Source organism: Cordyceps militaris (assembly GCF_000225605.1).
Source record: "Cordyceps militaris CM01 unplaced genomic scaffold CCM_S00003, whole genome shotgun sequence".
Classification (NCBI taxonomy): domain Eukaryota; kingdom Fungi; phylum Ascomycota; class Sordariomycetes; order Hypocreales; family Cordycipitaceae; genus Cordyceps; species Cordyceps militaris.
The window spans coordinates 1,608,699-1,625,706 of record NW_006271971.1 but is presented as its reverse complement, the minus strand read 5'-3'; the positions used below and the strand labels follow the sequence as shown (position 1 = coordinate 1,625,706).

The 17,008-nt window shown below is 53.5% G+C and overlaps 5 protein-coding genes across 5 annotated transcripts; 3 read left to right on the top strand and 2 right to left on the bottom strand.

The window, feature by feature from the left end:
• Nucleotides 1-1,067: 1,067 nt before the first annotated feature.
• CCM_04141 (uncharacterized protein) lies at nucleotides 1,068-2,369 on the top strand (the record flags this gene model as incomplete). Its single annotated transcript, XM_006669289.1, has 1 exon — nucleotides 1,068-2,369. One exon carries the CDS (start codon nucleotides 1,068-1,070, stop codon nucleotides 2,367-2,369), a length of 1,302 nt encoding a protein of 433 aa, XP_006669352.1.
• A 1,602-nt stretch (nucleotides 2,370-3,971) lies between these two features.
• Nucleotides 3,972-5,039, bottom strand: CCM_04140 (uncharacterized protein; the record flags this gene model as incomplete). The annotated part of the gene is made up of 3 exons (XM_006669288.1): nucleotides 3,972-4,248; nucleotides 4,356-4,913; nucleotides 4,993-5,039. 3 exons carry the CDS (start codon nucleotides 5,037-5,039, stop codon nucleotides 3,972-3,974), a joined length of 882 nt encoding a protein of 293 aa, XP_006669351.1.
• A 1,945-nt stretch (nucleotides 5,040-6,984) lies between these two features.
• On the top strand, nucleotides 6,985-8,447 carry CCM_04139 (uncharacterized protein; the record flags this gene model as incomplete). Its single annotated transcript, XM_006669287.1, has 5 exons — nucleotides 6,985-7,077; nucleotides 7,145-7,339; nucleotides 7,792-7,902; nucleotides 8,190-8,255; nucleotides 8,316-8,447. 5 exons carry the CDS (start codon nucleotides 6,985-6,987, stop codon nucleotides 8,445-8,447), a joined length of 597 nt encoding a protein of 198 aa, XP_006669350.1.
• A 1,356-nt stretch (nucleotides 8,448-9,803) lies between these two features.
• CCM_04138 (F-box and WD domain protein) lies at nucleotides 9,804-13,387 on the top strand (the record flags this gene model as incomplete). The annotated part of the gene is made up of 2 exons (XM_006669286.1): nucleotides 9,804-10,215; nucleotides 10,299-13,387. The coding sequence occupies 2 exons, from the start codon at nucleotides 9,804-9,806 to the stop codon at nucleotides 13,385-13,387; spliced, it is 3,501 nt and encodes a 1,166-aa protein (XP_006669349.1).
• Nucleotides 13,388-14,254: 867 nt separating this feature from the next.
• CCM_04137 (uncharacterized protein) lies at nucleotides 14,255-15,850 on the bottom strand (the record flags this gene model as incomplete). The annotated part of the gene is made up of 1 exon (XM_006669285.1): nucleotides 14,255-15,850. The coding sequence occupies one exon, from the start codon at nucleotides 15,848-15,850 to the stop codon at nucleotides 14,255-14,257; it is 1,596 nt and encodes a 531-aa protein (XP_006669348.1).
• Nucleotides 15,851-17,008: the final 1,158 nt, after the last annotated feature.

Genomic DNA, 17,008 nt, shown 5'->3' with positions numbered 1-17,008 from the left:
AGAAAAGGTGATTGTACTTCGGGATGTCACCTTATTATACATAGGTACTCACTCTCGGGGTATTGTAATCCTAGAGCCACCCAGATACAGAGACCTCCGCTACACGAGTATTGATTTGACCTGGAGATAACACAGATTCCACGGACTAAGGCAAATTTTCACAAGTTTCCAGCTCAATTAACGCCGGACAAGGCCGCCGAAAAAGGGTATGAGATTCAGGGTAGTGTGGTCATCGTATGCTGACTCATCCAGCCTGGGCGACTTCTACCACAAACCGTTGCTGGAATTTGCCAACCTCATCTCATCAAGCAACCAAGCGCAGCTTCTCTACCCATAGGGCGGTATTGCGTGGCGCATATATCAATTGGCGCGCGTAGACCAGTAAATACGAATTGACCACGACAGGGACCCGAAATTTCTCCCGAACCCCCCCGACAGTTCCCTCGGGAGCTTCTGTCCACTGGCCAACAGGAGAGAGACGCCGCCGAACAAGGGCAGTCAGTGCTCTGAAGGTGAAGCTGTCGGCACATGCTGTGACGCGCGCCCAGACTACCGGTAGAAGCTGAGAATGGCAGACCTGAAGGAATTTGACGTCGTGCGCGTCGCGCGAAGTGATGGCGCAGACACAGGCCCAGGTTACTGGCCAGTAACCGCACCCGCGCCCAAGAAGCCTACCAAGGAGGCAACAGACAAAGCACCTAGGTCGAAGCCACAAATGATACGGCTAGCTCACGATGACCCACGCTATATTGAATGGAAAGTTAAGCTAGGGATTATTCTAAAGATGGAGCTATCACCCCATCCTGATGGTAAGTTCCGCGAAAACGGAGTTGGGCCCTAGCCATGAAGCAATATTGACGAACCAATCAGAAGGAAATTCATGGTTTGTAGACTTTCCTCGCGGATACTGGCCATATGAAAAATCCAAGCACATTTGGGTATCCGGCTACCCGGTCAAATCGAAGCTGTTCAAGACACCACAAGAGTTTGCTGCGCATCTGATATGGCTGCTATCATCATCGAAGGAATACAAAGACTGCTGTTGTGTCCATTGCAACTCACCCAACATGGCAAAGCTGGCCGCGGCGCTGGACGAGACGAGTAGCACACCAACGCTGCAGCAGGTTCAACCGGAAAAAGCACTGCCAAAAGTTACGCCAGTACCATTACCGACAATTCCCGGACAACCGGCGCTTAGACAAACGGAATCTGTACCCAAGGTGCAACCAGTGCAGGCCAAACCGGAGTCGAAGGCGGCAGCCCAAGCTCAGACTCAAGCAGCAGCACAGCAAGAGCAACTTAAGAAACAACAGGCGGAGCGACAGGCACGGCAGCCCACGCACCTGACAAGCCAGCAGCAGACCCAGCAGCAACGCAACACGGGGTGGTCACTGCAATCACCCATCCTCTTCCGGGTGGGAGAGCAAGTGTGGTTTCAAAATGGCAACACATGGCGTCTGGGCATCATTGCATCACAAAATCCACAGCAGCCCGGTGTTCACGAATTGCTACCCCTAGGCAGTGGCGTGATACCGCAGCAAAATGTCGCCAAGCACGACAAGGACATGAGGCCGTTTCAAGCATTTAGCGTACCTCCAGTGGCGATCCAGGAGCTGGATGACAAGACGTTCGATGAAATACCGTGGGCTGAAAAGTTTCGCGAGTTTGGGGCGGATCCCTCGAAGCGGGATCTACTTCTGCTCGACGCGTCAAAACTGGCGGCTTCCAAGGTGGACTGGTCCAACTCGCTGTGGTCAGCCATGTCAGAGGATGTGCATGCCAAGACGATTACATATTACGGATGCTTCCTCGGCGCCGAGCGCATCGAGGTGGGCGACTGTCTGCGCGTACGAAATCTGCCACCAGAGCTCAGCGTCGTGTCCGAAGACCTTGTTGTGATGGGACTGCGATTCATCTACACCTCGGGCGACTTTCCCGGCACCATCTTCTTCCGCGGCACGCTCTACCAGCGCGCCGACCCCGGCGCCGACCCCTCGACGCTCGTGCCCATGCAGCACCTGCCCATTGCCCTGCGGGACGAGACGCACTGGAGGAGCCAGGTGCAGCCGGGGACCTCGCACGGCTGGATCGTGGTGGGCGACGGCGTGCGTCTCAAGGAAAAATCGATCCGCGGCCGGCTGTACCCGGCGCACCGGATCATGCCCATCCTCAACCCGTCCGTCTTTGAAGCCGCCGTGGCGCGCCGGCAGATTGATGACCAGCACCCCTACCTCAACAGCCGCATGGACGGCGTGGGACGCTACCTCGGTCGCCAGGTCAACAGGCTGCTGACGCTGGGAGCGAGCGTGCCTGCAGGCGCCAGACTAAACCTGGAGCCGTTTGTGCGGGAAGATATGAGGCGAGCGTGAGCGGCGCGCCAGCTTGGTGGAAAAGACTAGTGGAAAGACCAAAAATATGTAACTATTAGACGCACGCGAGAGACTATGGAGTCTCTCTTCTCAGCTGCAAGGGAATCGAGAGACTAACTATCCGTATATGTTGATTGTTAGCATTACCATAGGGTTGACAATTCGCAAGCAGGATGGCAGACGGCCTCTACAAAAGAGTCACCCCAACGTCGAGGGAGATGAACGACGCGAGATTTCGGTAATAATACCATGCAAAAAAAGAGAGAAGACGGGTTCCGAAAAGTGATGCATCGCGTGCATGCGAAGGACTATGTACCCGGCCGAAAAAAACACAGTTTTAAGCCCCCAGCCGGTCAATTTCGCATCAACCGCCATGTTTCGGTGCGCCACGCACACACGCATAACCACAGCCTTTTCGTCTTTCCTCCAACGCAGACTGGGCCGCGGGCGGGCTCATGAGAGAACAAGGATGCAGTCGTGCGTGTGTCCCAACAGAGGGGCACGGCTCTCGATTGGGCCTCCGTTTCTGTTGAATCTGGTCTCGCCGTGACCAAGGGGAGGAAGAAGACCAAAGACGCACATACACGTGGCGTGGCGGTCCATGGCCCTTGCGACCCCTCCTTGTTCGAAACGCCTCGTCCGGAGAACCCTCCGAGAGCCTGCGTGCGAATGGCGCGGTGGCGGGGCCTTCTTGTCACATCTCGTCCTCCCTTGCCATGTTGAAATTGAGGGACCTGGCCATAGTACGGAGAAGATGCGTGTCCATTGCATTGATTGCCCCCCCCCTGTAGTTACGGATCCTCCGTACTGGAAAATGAGATGGAAGTCGGCACCCATGCAGGTGAGAACCAAATGACTGATTTACTACATAATAAGTAAAAAAGGATGCACCAGATGTAATCCTAGAGGTTCACCCTGTGATATGCCAACACAGAGTAGACTGAGATGCGGTTGGCTTCTCATAGTAGCGTTGGGAAGGAAAAATAGAACGGGTTAGACAAATGCATACAAATGATTAATGATTGCGATTGTCCACTGACTAGAGAGAGAGTGGAGATTTTTCTAGTCTCGGCATTTTACTCCTCGGTCATATACAGTACTTGTCAGGTAAGATCGGATGTACTCCGAAGTTCTACTTGAGTACAAATTACGATAAAGGGAGTTAATTTCACCACCCGAAACGCGAAAGAAGAGAAAGCCACATAACTTGAAAAGCAAACAATAAGAACGCCCTCAATTTGCGCTGACAAGGTGCCCTCTGATCTGCTGGTGACCCTTGCTCAACCGAAATACGTAGCCCTGCCATCTAAATGTATACTGAAATCCCTTTCTATACCTCCTAGTGTCTAATTTGTACCTATCTCGGATATTTTAGACTGGTGATTCTATACCTAAATAGCAAAAATCTCTAATAAAATAATAACATTGAATAAGAGCCCGATATTACCGTTGATTCATATCACTGCTCCTGTACGACGCGCGGGGCATGATCTAGTCTGCAAAAAGTAAAAAGAGCCCATCATCATATCCATAAATCGTGATAGGACATAAATTCCGGGCGGAAATAAAGCGTTCTCCGGTAAGTGACGGCTGTAGTCCATTCTATGGATCTAGAAAAGGATCCGCACCTTGCGCCTGGAGCGCATCGAGCTTTGCCTCGAGCTTCAGCAAGAAATTTGGATCGTAGTCTGGGTCGACGGCGCGCGGTTGGGCCCGGGATGAGCTATCCGACTTCTTTTCGCCACACCTCCTGCAAGGAGTGCCGTTCTCTGTATGTGGAGGGTACAACGCCCAGCATTTGATGCATTCGTAGTAGGGGATGCTGTTGGGACCGAACACATCACCAGGATAGCCGAACGGGTATTTGCTGCGTTTCGGTCTATATGCATGTTAGTTTCCTATCATTCGCCGTGGATGCTGTGGGGAAACGAGGCAATATGCCACCACATCATAAATGATGTGATGGCACGGGTTAGAAGGACTTACGGGTCTCGAGGACAGTCCGAACAGCGAACATGTTCGCACTTGTCGCAAATTGTCTGGCCAAGCTGGGCGAAGTCGGTTTTGCAGACATGGCAAGTCCGCCTTACTCGGTGACGGGGCTTTCTGAGAACTAGATCGTGCCCACCAGTATTGCTGCGTCTTTGACGAACGATACCAGCGGCAGTACGATCGGAACCGGGGACATGGTAGCCCTCATCGTTGGCTTGGTAGCGGCTCTGGGTTGGTATCATACCAACTGCATCGTCATCTACATCATGGTCTCCCGGAAGACGGATACATATCCTGCAGCGGACATGAGCGCAGTTGGAACATGATCCCTGCGAGTTGATGTCGCTATTGCATCGGTGACAATACCAGCGGAGACGAAGGCTGACTGGTTTGTCCTGGCGAAGCACCGTCTCATCCGGTTGCGTGGTTCTCATCTCCCAGGTCGAGATTTGAATGCCAAGGCGTGTCGAGATGGCCTTGCCGCGCTGCTCAACGATTTCCGACTTTGAGACGGTGAAGATGGGAGCCGTGGTATTATGGGTGGTAGTATGGCTGGGTTGTGTCAGTGGGGTGTGCGATGCAACGAAGGAAACAGAGAATTGCAGGCAGATGAGAAGGGTGCTGGACTAACCTTGAGGAGGCCTTGGCCTTGAAGGAGCCTTTGACCGATGGTTTCATGGTGTTGTTGTGAGTGACGTGTGTAGGTAGAGGATATGATTTGACAACCTGGGCGTTCGGCGGGCGAGATGAGAAGTGCCCAGGAAGTAAGTAGGTGGGAAGAAGCGGCGTCAAGGCAAAGGTAGAAGCAGAGAGATGGCGAGAGATCAAGTTGCTGGCTATAAATAGGAATATGTGGCCAGTAGGTTGACGCTGGCGTGGGAGGGATGGCGACGGGTGGCTCGAGTTCCGTGTGGTACTGGCTGAGGGCGATGTACAGTGGCAGGTGTGTAGTAAGGTGTGAGTGAGTTGAGTAAGTTGAGTGAGTTGAGTGAGGAAGTCAAGGACAGAGACGGAGTCAGTGACTATGTGACGGCAGGCAAAGATTTTGCTTCTGTATTGGGCCAAGGCGAGAATAGGGACTGGTAGGAAGGAGAGGTAAAACGAGGCGAGACAAGAGGAAAAGGTTGCAGGAGGTGGGCGAGTGGAGGCGATACGATGAAGGAAGACGTGAAAGAAGCAATGCTACATAGGTAGGGAGGGGGAGAGGCGCTCTGCTTTGGGAGAGAAAGAGGTGTCGGCTATCGGTGGAGGAGGAAAACTAGTTTTTGGTGTCAAGGTGTGCAGCAAAAGACTGATCTCTGATGCAGGTAGGGATGATGGATAGATGGATGGGACAGTGGCGGACCGGGGGGTGTGTGGAGGGTGTGTTGAAAGGAAGACCAGAGACAGAGGGTGTTGATGGTTTGATGGTGTGGGCTGTAATTGGATTGAATGAATTGCAATCAATAGTTAGATGGGATGCAAGATGCAAGATGCAACGAGAAACGAGAAGGTGGCTGATGGTTGGACTTTATCAGTACAAACGGCGAAATGACGGCTGAAGCCCAGAGGCTCAGGGCTTGCCTGGCCTTAGAGGTACCTCTAATAAGGTACTAGTAGTACCTGGAGGTACAGGACCCAAAGCACAGGGACAGCCTGCACACTGTAACTGATGGCAGCGGCCAGCGCGCTAATACTGCTATTAGGTGGTTTAATATAGCTTAGTACCTACATACATTACCTGCTAATTATCCGGCTTTCGCAAAATAGGTATCCCGTCGCCTGTTGGTACCCTGCTGTATTTGTATTTATGCCGTTATTCCTTATTCCTTATTCCTACCCCCGTTCATCACCATCGAATCCTTGATAAATACTTTGGGTTCGGACAACCCCCTTCTCCCCACTTCCCTTACCACTCGTCATTTTCATTTTCCACTTTCACACCCGCCGCCTGTCCTCCATTCGTCCTCCTCCATCACCACCACCAAATTCTTCCATTCCACCCATCCACCAGCCTGTTCCCAGGCTCCTGGGTCGGCCCGCAAACGCCTCGTCTTTTCCCTCTGCACTTCTCACTGGCCAGCTCCACCGACCCAAGGACAAGAGTCTGCACGCCACTCGGTCCATCCCACACCTGCCTGCCGTCTTCTCGCCGCTTGCTGTCCGTCGACCACGCCGAATCTGTCGTCGTGCATCCTGCAGCGTTGCCGGAGACCACCAGCCTGTTTCCTCTTCCTCTTCCTCCTCGCCCTCGCTCTCCTTCTCCTTTGCTGCAGTGCCAGCAAGCCAGCTCAGCCTCGGTGGAAACTTGCCCCTCCCCCCTCCGACTTTGCCTCGATTGCGCATCAGGTCATGGCACTTGTGTCCCGGCAGCTTGGGCAGCAAGTTACACTAATATGCGGGGGTAGTGGGTTGGCAAGTCGCAGGACAATGGCAGGCTCTGACTGGTGCAATGGTAAGCGAGAATGCAGCCAGGGAAACAAAGAAAATGGCCTGAGAAGCGGGAGCCACAAATAAGAAATGTCGTCACACTGCAGTCTGGAACACTGCCAGACGCCGTCCAATATATTCCCGTCCGTCCCATGTCATGGGGAGAGCCCTGCACGGAGACGGCCCGCTAACTAGGTACGACCAACTCGTTACCATGTGCCGCTTCGAGACTGTCAATTTCAGCTTGGCTTTCAAGCTTTATATTCAACTACACCTCGGCGGACAAGACCACAAACACGCCTTGCCCGTAAATCAGCCACTGCAAAAGAGGTAAAAGCTGTTCCGCGGTGGGCTTGCTGACTGACTCGCCATAGCGGCGGGAGCTAGTTTGCCACAATGCAAAGCACAAGCCCATTCCCTTTTTATGTTTGTACTTTTGTTCTTCTTTTCTCGAGGAGCTGCCAGCAGTAATACACCGCTCGGCTTGGGCACTTCTGGAATACCAGGCCCGATCCGATGACATGGGCAAGGGTCCTCCCAAACCGAATAAAAAGCAATTTGGTAGTATTGTAAGCAGCCGTCGTGCAGAAAAAGCGCAATCGAGCAATATCATGCTGGGATGTGGGATGTGGGCGGGTACGCCAGCGTGGCATACAGAACCAGGTGCTCGGGAGCGGATACAAGGATGATGTGACGCTACACTACTGGCTGATGAGTACAAATTACATCTGACTGATTATTGTTACTTCTGACAGTTGAGGGAGTCTTGGATATCTCATGACATGACACGGGGTACTTTATCCTCCTAACTATATCCTGGTCTTCTCTCTTTATAGTCATTTTTTGACTTCTTCGCAACGGATGACACGGGTTCATTTGTCTGTTTGTACCCAGACCTGGTGCAATCATGACCAGCCAGATGTGCGGCCGCACCTCGCATACGGGGGGGGGGGGGGGGGCAACAGAAGTGGCTTGCCAAACCGTTGTACACAAGCACACTGTTTCGACAATCAAGAGATAGCGTGCGAGTAAGACAGAGAGCACTCGAGAGGGGCCTCTGCTTGGCGATTCAAGTTGCACTGCACTAGTAGGAATACCTCCAGTGACCCAGCTTGAGCAGAGCAGCCGAGGGGTGTGTACTGTACCAATGGCTCGGGGACGGTGCGGGTAGACGAGACTTGCGATCGGCGAGCAGTACATAACTTTCGGTGAGTGCGCCATAGTACACCTAAACAAGCAGGCAATCTAAGAGAACGAAATCTGTGTAGTTGTAGAGCGATATTGAAAAAGGATTATTAGTCCTATAGTACCAATAGTACCTTCTCCCAAGGCTCCAAGACTACTATTGGCGCCATCATCACCCTATCACCCTATCACCCTTATTCCTATTCTTCTTCTTGTTCTGTCACACCACAGTAGTTACTAGAGGAGTATTCTGACAGCGCACCAGAGACGTCCTCCACTTACAACATCTATACGTCTATAGTAAGCATTTTAGAGCTTCTAGCACGTCGTATTTATTAGAAAACAGGGCCCGCCTCGTAGGTACAAGACGGAGGCCAGATTCGCAATATGCGCCATCATAAGCCCATCACAACGGCACGATGCAGAGCGCCTTCACTGGCAAGCGACTTTGCTTTGGCCAGAATCTCGGCCTTGGAAACTCCCGTCTTCTAGCATTATTAGCGCATGCATGTGCTCACACTGAGACTGCTCATATCATCGTGTCGTGTGGCTGCGCCATGGTGGTCTGATGTGGCCGGCTTGGTGTAGCTTCTCGTGACGGGGTGATGCTGTGGCCGATGGGGTGGGTTCTTATTATCTTTTCCACGACCGCCTTCCAGTTGCTGTGGTGGTGTGGGCCGACCGACCACAACTCGCTTCTACATGGATCTATCAGAATGTCGAGATTCGTCTAATAGCGGTGGTTGTGTGTCGTAGATGAGTATTTTCGTACACGTTTTTCTCCGTTAGTGGCTCTTAGCAGTGCCTATAGTACGACTGGTCTGGGCTGTCTCCAGGAGTTCTTGATCACGATCTTGTGCATAAAAGGCATATGCAGTTTCTGCGGAGAGGAAACCAATCCTTCTGATATCTGTTGGTGTAAGTATGAGTGTAATATCGGCTTACTGTCGTGTGAGGTGCAGCAGGCACGTGTCGCAGGACTTAGAACGACTGCGCTCAATGTCTTTCTTGGTCGGTGAGCGGCATGTGTGATGATGAGGAAAGATTGTTGTCTGATGCTGAATGTCTCAGCGAGCTGGTGGGGGGAGCCCCGAACGATCATCAACTTGCAATTGCTACCAGATTGAACGTAGGGTGCACGCTCAAGATGAGGGAGATGATGTTGCACTCTGAGGTAACAACTACATGGTTATGTACGGATACATAATTTGTAGATAGGTACGATATGCTGCGGGGTGTCTGGCCTATGCGATGTCATGGCGGCACCACGTGACAGCGCGTCCTCGGTAGCTTGAAAGGTGCTGGCTTCTTGGCTGCCACCAGACTCGGGGGAAACCAGGTCGAACCTATCAAGAGGGGCGAAGAGGACATGCCACACGGTCAACTGATGGTGATTCTGCATCATGCACTTGGCAAAGTTATGATGTAGCATCACGGCGCGCGTCATGGCCAAGGCCCAGCGGATGATCGGTTCATTGCCGGAGAAAAGGCCCCCTAACGAAACGGGGCGAGGTACTTGATATACTCGTGGTTTAGTATGGCGCCTCGAGGTACTTGGCCTGTGGAACGCGCCATATAACAGGTAGGTACAGGTAATGAACAGTACCTGCAGTTTGTGACACATTCGACTTTCTCTTCTCCATCTTCATCCAAAGTGACTCCCAAACAACAAAAAATTATTGTCTCTCGTTGCCCATAGCAAACCCGTCGCATCCTTTTCCACCTCAGGAAAGACCGTAGCCTTCCGAAAGCCTCCAGCCGCCGAGTTCACCGCTCTGCCGTCCCGACTGTGCAAAGACAATAGTGCACAGCCGTTTAACCACCCCCCCGTCTCAGATAATTAGCTATATGCCCCAAGAGCCTCTTGCGACACTAGAATCGAACAACCCCCCCGAAAACATCGCCGCATCATCCCCCAACTCCCAACATGGCCTCGTTCACCACGAACCCGTCAGTCTCTGTCGAGTGCACTCTGCCGCCTCCTCCGGCAGCCGCTCGTCATCATCGCACGCTCGCCGACGCGACTCGGTCGACGACGGCGTCGACGCCGACCAGCTCGACCAGAAGCTGCTTGGATTGAGGCTCCGCAATGCCAATGGCAAGCGTCACAACAAATTCCTCGCCACCGCCCCTGGACAGAGGATTGCAGACTATGAAAACGCACTCACCCCGCCAATCCCTAGGCAGGCCCTGGGCTTCAAGGTCATCAAGCGCTCTGCCGGAGAACCCGGAGGGACTCTCTTGACAGACATTCCAAACGGTTAGCCGCACCCCTCCGCTCGCCGTTACTGCGCTTGAATCGAGTCAGCGTTGATGAACGTGTCAATTCTAACTCCGAGACAGAGATCTTGACCAACATCCTTTCGCATTTGCACCCGGACTCTCATAGCGCTGTCGCACTCGTCTCAAAACGCTTCTATGTGCTGGCCACCACACCGCACATCTGGCGCATGGCCTTTCTGCGCTATTTCCCTGGCCATGCTAGCCTTGGCGACAAGTTCATCAAAGCTTCTGCTGATCTTTGGTCTGAGCCCTCACCTGACATTGTGCGCTCCGAGACTCGCTACTTTGATAGACTGACGCCGCTTGCTACCTGGCGAAGTGAGTATGTGTTTCGAACCAGGCTCATTCGAAGCTTGGGAAAGGGAAAGCCTAACACAATTGCTGGTGCCATTGGCTCGTCCACACGCGCCAGCCAGCTGGGCAAGAAGTCAAGTGCTGTTTTGACGTACAACTCGAAGCTACCCTGGCTCATTGATAGTGTTCACGCCGTGTTTGATAATGGCAAGAGGGCTCCCCGCGCCATCCAAGGCACCGGGACCCTTGGTGTGGCCACCCTGAGCGATCCTACTACAGGCAAGGTTGAAAGCTGGGGCCTCAAGGACAACCACTCTTCCGCCCAAATTGAAGAGGTCGCACCTGGTCTCCAGCCGTACGGCCTCGGAGACGGCCCCGCAGCTACGGACAATACCATGGATGTAAGTCAGCTCTACGGCATCATTGCCGGAGAAGGCTTCCCAAGTGGCCGTGCCTACTTTCGAAGCGTCAATGAAATTGCAGGACGCTACCTCGGCTCTGAGCCCGATCCCGAAGAGAAGCCAGCTGATATTCCTCGCATCCCTGAAATCATCGAGGCCATCGGCTGCGTCTGGATTGCCAAGTCCTCGGCTGTCCCAGTCACTACTTCCGCAATGTGCGGCATGTTGACTGGCTCTACTCTCGGTGTCGTGACTGCCTATTCTCTCGGATCTGACCCTAGCGGTCCAAGATATGCTTACGGTGACATGACTGCACGTTGGGTACTCAGTCCGGGTGTACCCATTGTCTCAATCAAGGTTGATGACAACTATACTGTTCGCCGTCGACTGTCGGGCAGAGTCTGGGCTGTCGCCTTAAATGCGCTTGGAGAGGTATTCTATCTCACCGAGACCCCCAGACCCGTGTCGCTTCAACAGTCTGCAGGTGCTATTCTCGTCAATGCCTGGCTTGCTGGACGGTCTGCCTACTGGCACTTGGTCGAAGAGACGCGCAGATCTGCTCGTCCAGACGAGCTAGATCTCAATGCTGTTCGTGGCACGTACTCGCCCAGAACCCCTTCCAATGCCATGAATTTGAGCAACATCCAGATAGCTGCCGAAGCAAGAGAAATTGAGACGTTTATGCGCCATCAGCCAGAGCATTTCCTCAATGTCTGTGTGGGCTGGGATATGCAACGCAAGCTTGAGGTTGATTTTGCAAATGATGACGGCCAAGAGGCCGGTGAAGCCATTTTCGTCATCGATTGCGGGCATGGTCAGAAAGCTCGCGTCACTAGATTCTGCCGATCAACCACTCCACATCGACCTATTTCTCTTGGACGCGCCAAAACTGCCCCAGCTATTCCGCCGTCTCTATTTGGAGAGGCTGACAAAAAGAGCACCCCTGAACCCCAGTCCCCGAGATCACCACCGCCTACGCCTCACTCTCCAAAGGCTTCATCTGCGCCTATGGATGATTGGCGAGCTGTCTCTTTCCAGCTGAAGGCACCTGAGGGCCATATCATCACGGCAAGCGCCTTGGACAACTCAGCTTTTGCTATTCTCACTCTCGGCGAAGATCCTTTGCATACCGCGAATGAAAGCATTGCGCCAAATTGCACAGATGGAGAACGAAATGTCCAAGAGATTCCGGGTCGTCGAGCCCGCTTCCTCACTATTGGCACGAGCGCCGGCAGTGTTATCGTGTGGAATGCCAGAGAGATTCGACCCGAAACGGTGAAGCCATGTCGCATCATTCAAACAGAGTCGCCATCGATTTCTTGCGTTGCAACCTCTGCTTTATACCTGGTCCATGGTGGCAGCGATGGCCTCGTTCAGGCCTGGGATCCTCTTGCCTCAACATCAGAGCCCATTCGCACTATCAATGCTCGATCAAACGGTCGTGTCCCTCGTTTCATGATGACTATGAATCCTACTTTAACTTCAGCCAGCTATAATTCTGTGGGTGCCATTGTCCTAGACTCGAACCCGACAGTTCTCCGAGGTGTCGTGGCCTTTGGGGCTTTTATGCGTTACTGGTCGTATAGTTCTAAGGGCAGCGCTCCGGGCCGCAAGAGACGCCTGCGACACCCTGATGCTCAGGGCCGTGCCGCGGGTCGTCGTTCTGGTGGCAATGTGTCTGGCTACATCCTGGAGGAAGAGGAAGAACTGCGCCACGAGAATGAGCATCGGGCTCGTGAGCAAACGCGCCTTCGCAAGCGCTTTGGTGTCGGCGCGCTTGGAGACCTCACCGAGCAGGAGGCTCTGACTTACATGCAGATGGTCTCCGAGGAGACTTTCTTGGCTGACGAAATGCGCCGCGCCAGCGACTCCGCCGCCGATACCAGTGGCGGAGACACGGCTTCGATAACAAGCCACAGTACCGCAGACGCGACGACGCCCGAGGCTAGCTTTGTCGAATCTAGTCCTCTACAGCAAAACCTGACAAGCGACGACGAGGACGGGTATGAGGAGCAGATTCAGCAAGCCATTCGCCTGTCTCTGCTCGAAGGGGTCAATGATCGCGGCCAGTCTCCACAGCGCAGCAGCACACGGGACTTTGGCTTTACCATTACTTACAAAGCCAAGACCAAGGGCGGTAAGAAGAGGGGTAGCCGCCGCCAGAGCTCCTCGACGACCTCGCCCTCGTCTCCGCGTGTCCCCCCCCACGTTGCGGAGCACACGCCTGACGCGCTGGCCGGGTTTCCCTCGGCCTCTTCTGGGTTTCCCTCAGCACACGCTGCTGTGGATGTGGATGCGGACTTGGCATTCGCCCTGAGTATGCAGCAAGAGGAGGAGCAGGAGGCGCAGAGCCGGTGCCGCGGCCGGGAGTCGCTTGCGGATATTGGCTTGGACTTTCCGCCACTGCCCGCTGGCCAAGGCGCCAGCAAAGGCAAGGGCGTGACGAGATGGTGAAGGAGAGGAGGGCGGATGGACTTGTTGGGTCGGTTGAAACCTGCCGGGTAGGGTCAAGCATACCATTGTGTGCTGCCTGTTTACTTTCTCGATGCCTCGTTGTAGACGAGCGCGCTACCATTTTCACGTATCTTTCTCGCATCACCCTCAAGGTTGGCATCTCTATGGACCCGAACCGTACGCGGGTGATTACCATGCTATGGATTTTATCCACAACTTGGCCAACCTTTTTTAGTTTGATATTTTTATTTTACCCCTTTAGAATCATATACTTTGACCTGCGTTCTTTCGTTACCCTCTGAAGGTACAACTTCGTTGTCGAGTGGCGGCGGCTTAGGTGCTTGCCTCCACACCGTCAACACGGACCAAAGTCGTTACGTGACTGCAACATTCTCGATACTCTGTTGGACGTTTTTTTGTTTCTTACCGTGTACCTTGGCAGACGAAGCCTATTCCGTTGACCTCGCCTGGGAGCGCGCGTTCTCACAGTCACATCAGGCATGAGAGCGCCAAAAGGAATCTATCAAACATATTTTGAAATTCTTTATATGCCACGCCTTTGCAACAACAGAGACTTTGTATACTATGAAACAAGGACCCTCAAACAGAAAAGGTCAAGCCACCTATATGAGAACGGTAGCGACATTAGAAACAAAACAAAACGCCAGGAGACGTATCCTGTAGCGGTTCTGTATAACCTGGACCCCAGTGCCGTAGAATAGTACAATTGAAATCGAGACCTCGCGCACCCTGGCAAGGCCGAACCCCCTCCCCAAATAATATATAACCTGAATTGAAAAAAAAAGAAACTCATTAAACACATATTCTGCTCTTTATGAATGCCCAGCCTCGGTACATTGTGCGAGTCTAGCCGAGAACCAAAACGCCAAAAACAATGCAGAGACACAAAAGACCAACGCGGACGTTAGGTCGTAACGAGTAGGCGGCGTCTTCCTCACCCTTGCCGGTTTCCTGGGGCATGGTTTCGCCAGTTGCGCGGCCGGCAATGGTCGTCGTGACGGAGGCATCGAATGGGAATTTCAAAGTGGTGGCGGCCATGACGAGACCGATGGGTCCAACAGTCAAGGTCTGGTCGCCGACCACCAGAGTTTTCGTGTTGGCTCCTGGACCAACCGCATAGGTTTCGCCATTCACAATGACCATGGATGGAGGAATCTTTTCAATGGTAGCACCGCCAACAATCTCGTAATCAGTGTCGGTAGGATCGGCGCTCCCTCCACCTAGTGTCGAGCCATGTACGAAAACTCCAGTGGGTCCGATGGCGACCGTGTCACCGTTGATGACTTGAACAACGGGAGGGATACCACTTCCATATGTATAAGTGACGGAATGGAGAACAACGACGCTGCGGCCCCTGGCCGTGAGCATCTCGCCGCCGGCAACAATGACATCAGACGCTGCTGGTCTCGTGAAGCCCATGCTGTCGCCACCGATAGTAACTCCAGTTGGATTGATAGTTACGACTTTGCCGTTGACGTTGACAGTATTGGAATTGCCCGTGGGAATGGTGAATGTGCCTCCGCCGATCTCGAGATTGAGACCTGCCGAAGTGACAGGAATGCCGTCCAAGACTGACGAGGATGGCCCCGTTACAGAAGGTGGTCGAGTGACAGTAGTTCCCTGCCCGATAACGGCGGTAGGATTAATTGTGAACACCCCACCGTCGTCAAGGGTGACTGTTGAGCTGCTTCCCGGAGCCACTGTAAAGGTCTGTGTACCAATGACGACAGAGGTCGGGCCGGCAGTGACGGTATAGGTAGGAGCCGAGGACTCTGGAGCAGGCCCGCCTCCGCCGACAGGTGTGTGCGCTCCATCGCCTCCGTTAACAGGCCAGGTCTGGCTGTAATCAGGAATTGGGTCCGATGGGAAGACGACAGAAGGGTTCTTGTCCGTAGTGATGAAAGTCGTGACAGGAACGCGGGCGATTGCTGTTTTCAGAAAGGGAAATTCGGCGGTGATGGATATCCCTTCTATGGTGAAGGTCTCGGTGACCATTGACATGGCGCCCAGATACTCTGATGTCTTACCCCAGGATGGCGGTCGAGGGACGGCGGGGTAGATGTTGGGATCGCAGTAGTTAGGTGTGGCAATGGGAGCAAATGGTGGGCTGTAGTCCGATCTGTGTCCTTTGAACGTCACGGTGGAGGTATGAACGACCAGATAGCGAGTAAATGTTTTAGACATGGGCAGCGGGGTGCAGGCGGGCACGATACTGATGGAGCTGCCGTTGTTGCAGCGTGGCTGACCGGATCGAGTTCCATTTCGATTTGGTATGCGAGTTGCCGTCGCGTTGCAGGGAAGCCTGGTGACGGTGTAGCCAGGAGGCAGATTGGGCGGGGGAGATGGCAGATTCGGGGGCTGGATGGTGGTATAATTGAAATTCTGAGTTGAATTGGCGCTTATAGCTGGTGTTGTGTTGTTGAAGCCTCTTGTCGATGTCATGTTTGAGGATGACGCTGGCGTAGAAGGCGTGGGTGGCGTGGATGGTGTATTATATGGTGGTTTGTGGGGATTTGTTTTGTGAGTTGTCGATTGGCGTCTCGTTGTCTTGGGATGGCTCATGGTAGAGTGCGACACCAACGACGTCGATGATGTTAATTGCGAGCTGCTTGGCGCAATAGGAACTGCTAATGTGGTCGAGATTATTGATATTGAGGAAGAGACTGTTGAGGAAGTAGCTGACGAAGCTATTTGTGTCGGGTATGTACCGTCAGTAGACGAGGTGTGTGAAGAGGGTATCAATGAAGTCGGTGAAGATTTGCTGCTCAACTTGGGCGAGGGCTGTGCATCAATTGAGGAGCTGTTTGAGATGGCGTATGGAGGAGAGCTTTTGCGAGGGGCTTCTGTAAGACAAAGGAGTCAGCGGGAAGAGGTTCTGTGTAGTTCAAGCATGTCATCTATTGTGCGCGGCTCCAGAGGACAAAGCTGATCCGAGCAAAGAGGTACCCATCGCAATGGCGCAGAGCAGGCGGCGGAGCGACTTACCATTTCTCGTGATGGCGGATGCAGGGGAAGCGAGGAGGGCTGCGGCGAGCAGGCGGGCGGCGTCAACTCTCATGATGGCGGTAGCTGGTCGCGTTTCGAGCGCCGACGACAACTATGAGCCGACGAGAGGGTACAGAGGTGGAGCGAGGACAAGCGCGTAAGTAGCGACTGTCATGGGCGTCGAGGCGTCGAGACGTCGAGGCGGCGGCTGGGGAGGCTATATGCGGCAGATGGGCAACATGGCTGTACAAGGCAATGAGATGTTGGGGGAGACGACGAGCGAGACGCAATCAGGCGCGAGGGCGCAAACAAGAGGCAGCGGACGATTGTTGTGACGACAAAGGTATTGGTCGGCAAGCAGCAGTTTGTCGATCTTCCGTAGTGGCGGTCCCCGAAGTGCGGTGAAGTCTTGGTGGCAGCCAAATTGTTAGGTAGACAATGGACTGGACGGGGTTGCAATTCGTCACTGGAGAGCCACAATGTCTAGCAACTGCGGGCGGAGATACGAAGAGGGAACAATGGCTAGTTGCGGCAGTCGGGGGGAGGCAGAGACAAGAAAAACGACTCGGAAGAGGAGGCAAGCGGCGGGCGAGATCGAGCGAGAGGTGAAGGATG